Source organism: Tyto alba, unplaced genomic scaffold (assembly GCF_018691265.1).
Source record: "Tyto alba isolate M040663 unplaced genomic scaffold, T.alba_DEE_v4.0 Super-Scaffold_45, whole genome shotgun sequence".
Taxonomy (NCBI): Eukaryota; Metazoa; Chordata; class Aves; order Strigiformes; family Tytonidae; genus Tyto; species Tyto alba.
In genome coordinates this window covers 6,054,285-6,068,907 of record NW_024881321.1, presented here as the reverse complement: position 1 = coordinate 6,068,907, position 14,623 = coordinate 6,054,285, and the positions used below count along the sequence as shown (strand labels likewise).

General features: G+C 37.0%; 1 protein-coding gene across 3 annotated transcripts in view; it reads right to left on the bottom strand.

Moving 5' to 3' along the window:
- Positions 1 to 14,623, bottom strand: part of VWA8 (von Willebrand factor A domain containing 8) — a 194,830-nt gene that overhangs the window by 64,572 nt on the left and 115,635 nt on the right. For all 3 annotated transcript variants that reach the window (XM_042805822.1, XM_042805819.1, XM_042805821.1), the window contains exons 26-29: positions 13,866 to 14,017; positions 4,371 to 4,479; positions 3,311 to 3,449; positions 1,812 to 2,014 (exon numbers count right to left, since the gene is read on the bottom strand). In XM_042805822.1, coding sequence (XP_042661756.1) covers positions 1,812 to 2,014; positions 3,311 to 3,449; positions 4,371 to 4,479; positions 13,866 to 14,017 — 603 coding nt within the window. The remainder of the gene's footprint in view (positions 1 to 1,811; positions 2,015 to 3,310; positions 3,450 to 4,370; positions 4,480 to 13,865; positions 14,018 to 14,623) is intronic.

Sequence of the window (14,623 nt, the reverse complement as noted above, 5' to 3'; positions counted from 1 at the left end):
CTTACATGCTAAAATCAATAATGATGGATTTAATTTCATATACAGCAATATGAACCTCATTTCACAGATGCACAAAGGAAGCACATGATTCTTCCATGGCTTCACTGCAGAAGAGTTGGGACTAAAACCTAAGCTCTGTGTGGAAAAATTAAACCACTTGAGAATCCCTCTTTTGATTCAGTGGGAACTAGAAATGCTGAGATACTTAAAAATATATTCCAGGAGAACAGGCAAAACCATCTACAGAGTTAACTACCTAAAGCTTCACGGATGAATCTTTGATAAGAACTTCATGGCTGACACCAAATGTTACTGTGATTTGGTTAAAAACAAAACTAGCAGGACAATTATTTTCACGGTAGAAATTTCAGAGTCTTAGAGAGCAAAGAATATTGCTGGGCTTTATATTAAAAAGCATGAGACATCATAAACATTCTTAGACATGAGATAGACTGCTATCTGTTTTACAGTTTCCTGCATTGACTTCGCCAAAAAAGGCCAAGGTTTGTTTAGAACCAAACAAATGTGTTATGTGCATCTCAAAAGAGCCCAACAGGTACTTCTATAGCTGTTCAAGACAACCGCACAGGCAATCACCACAAGCAGGTAACTTCAGAATCATATTTTCTCCAGTTGATACTGGAAAATGCCCAAGGCAAAGCTAAAGAAGGCATAGGCAATTCTACTAATGGTGGAAGAACTGTGTTCCTCATAAGGCATCAAGCTTAACTGTAGTGTTTGAAACCAGAAAGTGGTGTTAACACTTGACAAACATTCCTGGAACAACAGTATCAAAGAGACACTAGTTATGAACTGACTGAAAACTACTTAATACCCCAACTCAGTGTAGGAAAGGTTCTTCTAGATCAGAACCTCTCGCCTATTGAAATATGAGAAGAAATTCAGAACAACAAAAGGAAAAGTAAAAAACAACCAGTAATAATGAACAGATTAAACGCCCATGTCAAACCACTATGACTGGTAGGTAACATAATAAGCTATTATTAACATTAAAAAATTAACAGCAGCAGTAATGTATCAACTGTTGTATCTTCCCCCTCCTAGGCAAAGAAGTTTTGAATTGGAAATATTCCACCCAGTTCACTGATAGTAATGGAAAGTGGAAAGTATGTGGAAAGTATGCAATAATTGACTTTAAAAAAAGGATTTGAGTCAGATCAACACTGGAGTCGTCAGTGGTTCTAAATTTGCATTGCTGATACACTAGATGTCAAGGCTTATGTAGCCTTCTTTCTAGTCTCGGTACTTCAGATGTTACAGAATCAGAAATATCATGATTCACAAACCAAATCCAAAATAGTGGCACGGGGCAAATACAAGCAACATTTTACTTTGTGATTCAGAAAACGTCTCATATACTGTTTGAAAAGTAAAAAAGGGACAGTATCGGAGAAGAACTTAAGTTCACAGCATAAAACAGCTTCCTTTGCACTTTGCAAACATACACTGCTTGAGTGAGACTCCTGAACTCAACACATTATCTCCCTTTCTCCCATGAAGACCAATTTCCTTCTATTCAGTAAGAGAAATAAGATAAGCAGGTAGAACTCAGCTTCAAGGATACAAAAGAATATTGTCCAGCTAAAAAGAGCAAGCGGAAAATCTCCATATAAAAACTAAAGCTGAAGGTAACTCCCTAGCTTCAGCTATAGTGAAAAAGAGAATATTTAGAAGGAGGTAGGCTTGTCCAGGCTTTTTCAATCTATAGAGGTAGACTCCTCAGCGATCCTACCTTTATGATACTACTTTGCTCATCACTAAACATTTAGCTATATTTTAATTTTTTTTACCTCCTCTTCATGTAGAACCACTTGACCTTTGAGTGGATTTCCCAGTGGTGCCACAGTCACAAAAGGTTGCCAGACACTTCCAATTGTTCTTGGGAAGAGGTCATAAAGATCCAAGAAGTATCCACTTTTACTAGAAACGTTCATGAAGTACAAGGAAACAGGATTGCATGTAGTAACATAAAGAACATTTTCGGCTTCCTCTTCTGAAATAAGAAAATAAAATTAATGAAAGGCTACTGACATCGTGCATTGCTCTTCTGAAAATATACAGGTCGTAAACTTGACGGATTATACAGCAAAATGTACAGAAAAATGACCACTGTTGACACAGGGAAATAAGGAGAGAAATGGTCTCTACATACTAACTAAATGTTAAAAGGCAGAATCTTGCCACAACACTATTAACTATTTAAACAAGTAGTGCAAGGCACATTTGTGTAGACATGACTGCAGTGCCTGCCAGCTGCTAATATATACAAAATCTGTCCAGATGTTTTTGTTTATAATCTTGGTTCTCCCTTCTTCTCTATCCCATTCTCCCTTCCAATTCATGTACTTAGTAATTAAACATGGGATGATTGTAAACTTCGTATGGAACTTTTCACATGTAACACCTTCCTGACTGATCTTAGATAATTCGTGAAATCAATACAAAGCCACCTAATTTCTGTTTTGCTGCCATAGCAGTCTGTTAATATATTTGAAAATAAGGCTACAAGCAAAAAAACCAGCATTACAGTATTGATCATTAGCAATCTGTCTATAATAAAAAATAAAGTTTAGACATGCTTAATGATGAACCCTAAAAACATTATGAATATTGCCAATGATGAAATTCACTTTGGAACATAAATAGTATAGGTAAGCAAGGCAGGCTTGATTCAGTGAGAAAGAATTTTTAAATCAGGATAAGCACAGGGAGAAAAAGCACAGCACTCTGAAAGTTAAAAGTTTTGTATTAAAACTGAATTGAGAGAGGAAAAATGAAAGAATCATTTTTGTGAATACAATGTTGAACATACAAACTAAACAGACTTGCAATTTTGTGGCTGTGTTCTACTTTAATTACATATCTTTCTCTTAGTTTGAGAAAGATGCAGATCCTTACAAAGACCACAATAACTCAGTGAAATTATGCTCCAATTTAAGTGGCTATTTAGTTTTGTATTTCAAATACTGTTAAAAAAAAAAAAAAAGAGGAAAAAAGATAAATTATTATTCCTGTACTCCATTCCCTCCATTCCCATATTTCAATTCCTAGTATTATTCCTATACTCCACTGCAAACATACCTAGAAATACACACTATTTTAAATGCATTGAAGTGTGGTTATTACACTTAGTATCCCTCACATTGCCCATTGCCCCTTTATATTCTGCCACTGGCTATCAGCAAGCACTGACGAAATCAGCTGCCCAATTTGTCCTTATCTCCAGGATATTTCACGTATTTATAACACCGAGGATCATTACAAAAGTTAGTAGCTTCTCTTACCGCACCTTTTGTTACTGTGACATCACAAACTAAGTTAACTTCACCCAAAGGCAGTGTCCAAAAAGCAAGCTCTTCTGTGAAACTGAGGGACCTGGCTTCATGTCGTTCCAGTGGAAATCCTTGAATATTTAAGTACACAGGGCCCTAAACCAAATAATAACTATGAGGACTTGCTAAAATATTCCATTCACCATTCTTTATGAAAATCTAAAAGTCTTCTTCAAGACTTAAGACTAGTAACAACAGAAACAGACCAATTCCTAAATAAATAAAAGAAAAATAAATGTGTTTCTGCAAGCTCTCTGAATGTCCATACTGCCATTTTTTTTTTTCAGTGTAGAAACCATCATGCCTTTCCTCTTTAGTCTTTCATTGGTTTGCAACCATTTTTCTCAGTGGCACAAAGGAGGTATCATGTACTGATACAAGACAGTGCATACAAGGAAAAAATCAGAATATATTTGTTTCAAATAAGTTCAATGGTAATTTCTTATTATATAAATTTAAATCTCACCCCTACATCACATTAGCAGTTCAGGCTATTCCTTATTCACTAGAGTAATAATTACCGAAGGTAAGCCAAGAACTCAAAGCTGGAAAGGACTCAGAAGCTTTGCCTGCAGGTCAAATAGTACCAAAGATTCAGATTCAAACTTGGCAGTGCCAAAGACCCATAAGAATTCAGCTGTATATAAACTGAAACAGAAAACAGCTTTCTTTTCAGTCTCTGATCTTATCCAAACATTGAGATCTGGGGCCTGAAATTGGCCACCTCCAAGCATCTAAGACAGCTACAATGTTCCTTCAAATATGGTATTTTCAATATCCTTATAAAAACCTCTTCTCGAGAACTTCTGAACAAGCTTACTGATTTTAAAGCACATCTTACATTGGGAGGACTAGGTATACAAAACCATTAATTTTTCTAGTCAGTATGAAAACCTCAGGAACAGGTAACATATATAATCTTTTTCCCGAAGAAATTAATCACATTTTAGATTCTTTGCACCCCAATACATAAAAACAGTATTATATGAATTAAAAAAAAAAAAAAAAAAGACAAACCTTTACATCTATTTTTTGAGTTTCTGTTGGACACAGCAGTTTCTGTTGTGCATTCTGTGACTGATCAACTTTCCAGTAGCCCATAAACTTATGATCTGGTAATGGCAGTCTGTCAAACAATGTAGGAACAAATGAATTTTTACATTCATTAACCAGCAACTGATATGGAATAAATAATTTAAACAACTGTATTTTTCCAGCAAGACATATCTGAAGATTCTCTTGTAGAAAATGCTTTCTCACTGAAGTATTTCATTGTTTTATATATTAAATCACAAAAAAAATTAGCCTTCTGAAATACTAATGCAGTTACAACCTAAACAGCATCATAAAAGAAGAAGCAATTCACATAACATGGCCCCAAAAGGAAAATTTTTCAGGTCCAAATTATATGATATATGTAATAAAATATATCCAAACCATCTCTTGCTTTGCTTTATTCAGACCAGGCAGGGTATGATAGTACCACTTAAAGGAACTCCTGCCAGAGGCACACACATCTGAAAAAACAGCAGAATAAGCACAGTAAACACTGTGGCAAGTTAATCATGCAATAAAAGTTCAACAAATTATTTCCATATATTTTGCCACTGCTCACATGAACAAAGGCAAAGGAATACAAACACGAGAGTATCCCGTTGCCTTCTGGCCAGTGCAGTCTACAGAAAAGACAGGGGCATCTTCAAAAGCTTTGGTTGCTTGCCTTCGTCTAATTTCTTTATTTCTATACCTTTTATTTAGGGAAGAAATGTATGGGCCACAGCAAAGCTCGTTTATATAAGAAAAGAAAATGATTGCGTATGACAAAGTAGCTTGGCAGCAAAATAGGGACAACAGAATTTTTATTTCTTTCCTCTGAAGTGATTTACAACCACTGAAAGCAGTTTGACTTCATTAATTGTCATGAATACCTTCAAGCTAATGAACTAATCACTTTTGGTTTCTTTTAGTTGGGATCAGTAGCTCCTAAAGAGACCTCCTATCAAAACAACATTCTGTGCTACACGCTGTTGCACATTATTGTACAGCTACAGGACTTGGCAAGAGAACAGAAGGCATTCCTTCTCCCTGTTTCTATAAATATCTCCAAAGTCTATTTTAAGGAAGTTCTCTTAGACTGTTTGTTAAAAGTCTGTGCTCGGTCTCTTCTGTCCCGTCTGATGATGCTCATTCCTACTGTTACAATTACTTCCCCTCTCCCCACCAACCAACCTGGTCTCTCTAGATATTAGGGGTTTGTTTAATTTCTTCTTGATATTCTTTTCAGAATAAGAAGGGATTGCAAATAAAAAAAACCTCAGTTGGACTATTTAGGAAACTTAGGGAGTTTTAATCTTATTTTGTTTTTCCACTGAGAACTTAAAGTCAGGGAATGAACACTAATATCCTCTAATCTTTGCAACTCATGCAGGGAAGCTGCATTAATATTTCTTACTGATATATTGACACCAAACCTCAAGCAATCAGGAGAAGTCAGTACTCGCAGGCAGACAGTCACTCGGCCTCCATCACCATTCTGTGTTTGGACCATCTGCCAAGGCAGTCAGATAGCCAGAGACACTTTTTGCAAACAGAAAATGGTTTGGATGCTATAAAACATTGGTGCTCATAGATAAATATCCAGCTGCCAGCGATATGCCACTGTACCGAGGAAAGTGCATCTCATTAATTCTCTCTCTTAGTCAAAGAACCAGTAGAGTTTTCACTGCCTGTCTGCTGACTAATTAGGAACATCAACAGATACCAACGTTTGAAGAGTGATTTATTGTCTTGCATTCTTTTTCACTTCAGTTTGCATTTTTCCATTCTTTACACCTAGCTAGTCTAGCCAGATTCTTCCCAAATTAAGAAGAGAAATTAAGCCGGCTCAAAAAAAATGCAAGTACAATATATTGCAGATTACAACATTCAATGTCATTGTGAAAAAACATTCAGGATGCACTGTTTCAACATATGCACAATTCTTAGATAAATTTATTCATGCAGTCAGAAAACGGGCAAACAGTCAAATCACTAGACTAAATGTCAGTTTATCCTTGAACTGGCATTTTACGTCAGGCTTCCATTTGGGTTTCAAAATTATTTGTTGGCAAAACATTGGTTATGTCTTAAGCCAAAACTGTCCTGTGTACAAAAATAAACTGGAGACTTTTTTTGCTATGTGACTCTGAGTAGCATAATCTCTGATATGCCTATAATCAGCAATAATTGTTTCCTGTTAGCTCAATGGAACATTAACTTCTACAAGAATTTGGACTTGGGTTTTAATTCCTTACACATTACTCCCATGGACAACATCCTAGAAATCAACAGGTTCACTAATAATCACAAACATTTATTAAATTTTAAAACAAAACATATGTTAATAACCAGCTCTAACCAAATACCTTGCTTTATATAGCAACAGAATTACAGATTGCATTCCCAAAGAAACAAAACATTTCCACTCTCTTTCAGCTTTCTGGAGATTTGCTTTGCTAATAGTTCCTCTCTTCCCTCAGGAAAACTGATTTCTCCTTTCTCCTAGATTCTTAAGGTTTTGTTCTCTTCCCTGTTTCTGAATGATTTAGTTTCTCTGTGACAGCAGACCAAGTGATCATGAACAGCGAAGAAGGAGGGAAATGTACATCAGAATTTAAGAATAAAACAGAAAGTAGAATTCGTAATACAGAGTTCTTTGTCAGGAGTAATAGGGATCTTATTCTTACAGGGCCTGACAATTCTTTTCTACTCCATCTCACTGCTCTCTCATATAAATCTGGTCTAAGACTAAGAGTATTGAAGAAGCTGGTGGCATTAAAGGTCTTATAACCAGTCTGCCTCCTTAATGATTTTCAGGAGAGAGTGAGGGTGCAGGATTGGAACAGCATAGACACACTGAAAACATGTATACAACTTAGCCATTTTCCTCTAGTGAATATATATGATATGCAGTGAAGGAGGGAAATGATCTTCTTTTCCCAGGACTTATATGTAACAAGCAAATTATGAAAATAACTTGAAATGACAGTATTAATAAAAGCTCCTTAAGGCATTCCTGCTACACTGCTGTATTTCAAATCAATTAACCAAATACCGTTTGCATAAAAGGCAGACAGAATACGATGGAAATGCCACCACTGGCAAAACTCTGTGAAGCAAAGAGATCTGATGGGTGTAAAAAGTGCAGTGCCTGGGTAAGAATGGTACTGAAATTCCACTGCTCTCTCCAGCTGGGTTGCACAGAGTGATCCGTGATTTTTGCTTTCCTCATAAGCTGGAAAGGGTTTTTCAAACAGAAAAAGGACATGACAGACTGCAGTAGTTTTGTAAGAAAGCCAAGATTTAAAAGCAAGTTCTGAGGAATTATTCCTGATCAGTTCTTTGATTATGGATCCATCAAAGCCTATTGCTTAAGGAAAATTTATAAATACTTCTTAATGTTTATTTACTCTTAATTTTACATCCTGGTTTTCTACAAGATCACTGCTGTCCATGAAAAGGTTATATAAGCAGGTATTTTGTTTAGAAAAGGTCATTGCACAGGTCCTACAGCTCACGGGGCAATTTGACAAAGAATTACTACTTAGACTGATTTTATTCCTGCACAGTGGTCTAGGGGGAGACAACCTGTCAGCTAATTCTCTTTCTGAGAACATACTGGAAAATAGCTATTAATCTTGTAAGACTGAAGTCCCACTGAATGCAAATTCCCTACAGCCAGCTATGGTACTAGCACAGCTGCGGACATGAACTATGACAGGCAATAAAGCTGCTTATCCATGATCTTGTAAACCAGCTCAGTGCTGGCACAGAATTTATTATTCAAGGACTTCAGTACCAGCCTGTGCTCCATCTAGCTGAAGAGACTTCTATCACACCTAACTTATCTGGACTTAAGTAAGATATAGTCTGAAACCAGGAAAACTCCTTAACAACCAGATCTCCGTACTCTATTTATTAAAAATATAAGCAGTAGACATACAGAACAATCTTATGTTAGGCCTCCCATTCCCTGATAGTCAAGTGCGGATGGATACCCCTTGCCCTGCTTCCCCGGCAATGCACAGGATGGCCAAGAGACACATATGGTATGAGACAGGTCCAACAATTAACTACAGATTACCTTGGGAAAAAAACACAACAGTCTCAATAGAAAATTAAAGCTGTTAAAAATTTACATTACATGTAAAAAATTCAGTTCATATTAAATGAATATTCAAGTTACAGCAAGCACCTGGAAGTGGATAGTGACAAAGGGAAAAATATGGAATGGCAATTTCAGCAAGGATGAATGCCACAATTAGAGCTGAATGCTGTTTTATCTAGGAAATGCAAATGGTCTGAACTGTGCACCAAAATGGCAGATCAACATGAGTTCAGACAAATGTGACATAACAGATGTCAACGGGAAAAACAAAGTGTAATTGTACATAAAGAAAGATAATGATTTAGTACAATGAATCATCTATTTTACCCACTGTGTCTTAGCAAAGCAACATAGACAAGCCATCTGCTTTACACAAAATACTGATAAAAATTATAAACTATTGAACAGGTGATGGCAGGAGATACAGACAACATCATGATGTTATAACCTGACAATACTGAACGTGTCAGTGCCTTGAAGAATGGCCATCCTATTTGGGAAAAAAAAAAAAAAAAAACAACCCGAAGGAAACAAAAAGCCCAAATAAAGCATTACTTTACAGGTCTAATATATGATACTAATGTTGGAAATAAATGAAATAGCATCTACGAATCAATTTATCTTTTGAAAGCATAACTACTGCAGGAATTCTTTTCTAAATGGTCATTTGACACTACCTCATCTTTCCTTCCAAAATTAGGTATATTAATTCCCAAGCCTAAACTAAAATTCCCATAAAGGTCACTGATACCGTCTGTTAATTTTACCCTGTCATTTCAGCTGGATACAACCCTCAGAGGTCCTTCTATTAAGATACTGTATTGTAATGTGTTGCTCATGTGTCTCATATTTTTGTTCCTATATTTACATCAGAAGCAATTTTAATAATTCTGATTTATTCAAGTTTTCTTTTAGATTAATAGAATACAGACTTCTTCAAAACTTATTAAAATAAAATAGAGTCACAAATTGTTTGATTCAAGACATGTCAGACAGCACCTGTATAGAGGAATCAGCATCTCAGTATAATGATTTTCCTGTCCTAGAATCTCCTGGAAATGCTTCTGTATCGCAAAACTTCTTAACTGTACAGGATTTGTATTCTTATCAACAGCAGTGCTTTTGCTGAAGGTATGACAAACTTCCTCAGGCAGAAGAGGTTTGGACTATTGTCCTAGTTTTCACGTTACTTAATAAAACCACTGAGTAAATTATTATGCTAGCTACTAAGTCTTAAAAGTCTTGCAAATTAAGACTGGAGCACAGAAGTGAACCTGTGTGGGGATATGCTGTTGTCACTAGGACACCGTATAAATGACACCTAGTAAACCTTCAGATTGCCAACTTGTGAGAGACAATCAGCAGGTAGGAAAACAACCTTAAAATTGAAAGGGGTCTTGGTAAGTCAGATAACCAATCAGGAAAAATACAGTACAATAAGAAAAGTGTAAGCATGAAGGAAGTTGATTACATCAAGCAAAGATGAGGTAAGCGCTATGCAAGGTTCTGCAGAAGGGATCTGGAGTTTCATGTTTAGGAAACTAGACAGGAGTTAAACATTTCAAGGAATGTAAACATACTGGTGTTTTTAAAAGGGACTGCTGCATAGAATACATCTCTATTCTATACTCTTATACTACTCTATTCAGCGCTAGCAGAAACTAGTCTGGCCTGTTTCACACACAATGCTTAAAGATGGACATGAATCAAGTGGAGAGTGGGAGCATGAAAGAAAAATAAAAGCAATCAGAGACCTTAAAAGGGGGAGGACTGAGAGAAGTGGATGCATTTAGTCTAGAGATGCCTTTCTAGTGGCAAATATATTTAGAAACAAGACTGACTTACTTTGGGAGGTTACTGAACTCCAACTCTGAAGGCTTTCAGGCATGAATCATGACAAAAATCAGGTAAGAAGGTTTTAGATTAACTTGTGTCTTTCCTGAAGAAAGTGGGATGGACTAGATTAGCACCGTTTTCCTACTCTCAAATTCCTGTAAAACTATATAGAGGAGATCACTACTCTAGTTCTAAACATGTAGCAGCTTCAAGAAGTACCTTTTCTGCAGTGGTCCAAACACCATACCCAATTACCTCATCGTGGGAACTTGCAATATGGGCTGCAATGGATTTTGAGAGTTCATCTAGATGTTCTTTCACCCCAAGGCAGAAGCAACTGTGCCTAAACCATTCCTGAAAAATGTGTCTGTAATTCAGTCTGATCCACCTGTGGCTTACAAGCTCAATGGGGTTAAATATCACGACCAACAGTAAGGCTGTCTTGGAATGAAGCAGTAGGACAATATTTGAGGATATCATATTTTAGAAGTTGTGGCACTGTGGTGAAGTTCCTGCTGACTGGAAATGGGGGAACATAACCCCCAATTTTAAAAAATGAAAAAAAGAAGACCCAGGGAACTACAGGCCAGTCAGTCTCACCTCTGTGCCTGGCAAGACCATTGAGCAGATCCTCCTGGAAACTAAGCTAGGGCACATGGAAAATAAGGAATGGTGACAGCCAACGAGGCTTCACTAAGGGCAAACAATACCTGACATATTTTCTGGCCTTCTATGATGGTGTTACAGTGTTGGTGGATAAGGGAAGAGCAATTAATGTCATCTACCTGGACTTGTGCAAAGCATCTGACACTGTCCTGCATAACATCCTCGTCTCTAAATTGAAAAGACAAGGATTTGATGGATGGACCAGTCGGTGGACAAGGAATTGGCTGGATGGTCGCACTCAAAGAGTTGCCGTCAACTGCCTGATGTCCAAGTGGAGACCAGTGATGAGTGGTGCTCCCCAGGGGCTGGTACTGGGAATGACCCTGTTTAACATATTTGTTGATGACACAGACAATGGGATTGAGTGCACCCTCAGCAAGATTGCCAACAACACCAAGCTGCGTGGTGCAGTTGACACGCTGGAGGGAAGGGATGCCGTCCAGAGGGACCTGGACAGGCTGGAGAGGTTGGGCCTGTGCAAACCTCATGAAGTTCAACAAGGCCAAGTGCAAGGGCCTGCACATGATTTGAGGCAATCCCAAGCACAAATAAATGCTGGGTGATGAGTGGATTGAGAGCAGCCCTGCGGAGAAGGACTTGGCGGTACCAGTGGATACAAAACTATGAGCCAAGAACATGCACTCACAGCTCAGAAGGCCGACCATGTCCTGGGCTGCATCAAGAGAAGCGTGACCAGCAGGTCATGGGAAGTGATTCTCCCCCTGTACTCCGCTCTCATGAGACCCCACCTGGAGTACTGTGTTCAGCTCTGGGGCCCCCAACATAAGAAGGACATGGATCTGTTGGAGCAGGTCCAGAGAAGGCCACGAAAATGGTCAGAGGGATGGAACACCTCCCTTATGAGGACAGGCTCAGGGAGTTGGGGTTGCTCAGCCTGGAGAAGAGAAGGCTCCAGGGAGATGTTCTGGTGGCCTTCCAGTACTTAAAGGGGGCCTACAAGGGAAGATGGGGAGGGACTCTTTATCAGGGAGTGCAGTGACAGGACAAGGGGTAATGATTTTAAACTGAGAGTGGGTAGATTTATGTTAGATAGAAGAAAGAAATTCTTTACTGTGCAGTGGTAAGACATTGGAATAGATTGCCTAGAGAAATTGTGTCTGCCCTCTCTGTGGAAGTGTTCAAGGCCAGGTTGGATGGGGCTTTGAGCAACCTGATCTAGTGGAAGGTGTCCCTGCCCATGGCAGGGGGGTTGGAACTAGATGATCTTTAAGGGCCCTTCCAACCCAAACCATTCTATGATTCTATGATAACCTGAAATGCCGGCTGTCATGGATGCAAGTGAGATACTGAGACCAAGACTGCTGGTTCATCAGAGCCAGGTGGTCAGCCTCGTCCCAGTGGTGCATGGTGAGATCTAAGAAAGTGTTGCTTTTATCAACTGCGTGTGAACTGCTCCTGCAGTTTCTTCTCCTCTTGGCCTTCAGTGTACAGTGTATGCTAATAGCTGCCAGTGAAGTGAAGATTTTGATGAGCATCTTGTGGGAGTCTTGTAAGTCTATCATGCTTGATGTAAACCTATAGAACCGCAGTGATGTATTCAAAATGATCAGGTGATTCCCTAGTTCAGTATGATCAGATCTTTCTTCTATCTTCTCAATTCTAGACTGAACAGTCCCCAGTTAGAGCAGTCTTTCTCTTATGTTTCCTAAACCTCTGATTATCTCAATGCTAGAGTCCTCTCCAATACACCCACTTTAAACCACATCTAATATTTCTAAAAATTCTATAAAGTGAAAATTTATCAAAAATTATGACAAACATCATAATTCTTTAAAATAGAAATTACCAACTGGCTTTTAGCAAAAAAAACTGTGGCGAGAGTTTCATGTGTGTACTGTCAATTTGACAGACAGTGTAGTTGCTCAAGTATGGGTTTCCTAGACACGTAATTCTTCTGTCATCAAAATTAAAAGGTACACCACAGTCATTACACTGCCAATATTGTTTTCATAGTTATATATAAGATGTTAGATATGATAACAGTGGTGCTCCGGAAGGAGAAACCTACACATGGACAGCTAATATCAAGACCATATTTCAAAAGAATCAGTCTCTCCTTAACAAATATAAAATATGCATGTCCCATGGCAAACTCAATTTTCCATATATCCATAAAGCTTTCTTGATGAAAGGGAAATATTTGTTTCTCCATAAATAAATTAAGAATTGAAGCCAGAGTAAGTTTTCTAATTGCTTTTCAATATGATCTACTTAAGCCTGTTATCTGTGAATTGTAGAAGAATGATTTAAATCTGTTTCATGATTTAGTTTAATCTTAAAAAAAAAAAGGTTATTTTGATTCTAACCTCTGAATAAGTATATGAGGTAATATGTCAACTGGTACATAATTAACTAATAATAGTGATATATAGATACATACAAAAATGGTTCTTAGAGCTTATATGCATTATCCTATTCTAAAAAAAGTATTTTTGTAGAGCCTTTTGTGAGTATTAAAGACGAAATCCCGCTACCATTGAAGACAACGTTTTTTTTGTTATTGATTTAGGTGATAAATAACAGGACAGAAATGTGTTACAATTCAATTAAAAACACAGGAGAAGAAACAAGTATTTCCCTTTATTAATATATATCTGTTTACCACACAAGCTATCAATATGTACATGGACATTCAAGATTAAATATTAATAATAACAAAATACTCTATCATAAAGTAATTTATATTGTTGTAACTTATTTAGAGGAACATAAATTTGAAGCAGAGAAATATTGACTTCAAGTATTCCAGGTTGTTTATAAATCAGTTAGCAGCAAGATAACACATTATAGAAAAAGTAACCATGAGACCTGTCTTCTTAATATATATTTTATGTTATTCTTACTCCTTGGCCAGCTGTACATTGGTCGGTTTTGCTCCAATAGGTATCCCATATTTGTGCAAAGTGCTGATTAAAATTTCACGCATTTCATTGTTGTAGGAGTCAAAGTCAAATACATTTCGAACAACACTTGCCAGTCCTTCAGTTGGAAATTTCTGTAAAAAAACAAAGACCCCCAAATTTCTTTTACTGAATACTTGTTAAGTTACAGCACATCATTAAATACTTCTAAAATTAGTAGTTAGAACAATAACTTTGCTCAACTTAAACAAGTGCTCAAGTCATCTTTTTTTTAATTTTCCAGCATAAAGAAGGTACATTGCTTCAAGTCAGAATGAAGTTACTGACACTAAACTTGAATTAAACAAACAAGCAGGATACAATTACATAAATATGCAACATCATTTATGTTTTGAAGAATTGTTTTTGTTATACACATACAAGATGGTGTAATCATTGGGATATATAATTAAATATAGCCAGTATTTTTAAAATTTGGAACTGCTTTATGCTAACTGTGAAGATCGGACACAAATACATATATTCATATAATACAACTATATAATTCACTTAAGAATTCTGATTCTTAGTGAATATAGAAAAGCAGAAGATACACTGCCTACTTACTAAAAATGACTAGGTCGTAATGGATTTTAGTAGAAAAGAAATTCACTTAAGATTTGCAAACATTTGTTTTCTTAGTGAAGAATACTACTTGGAATGTACTATGTACATTAAAAAAAATTAAAATCAAACTTTCA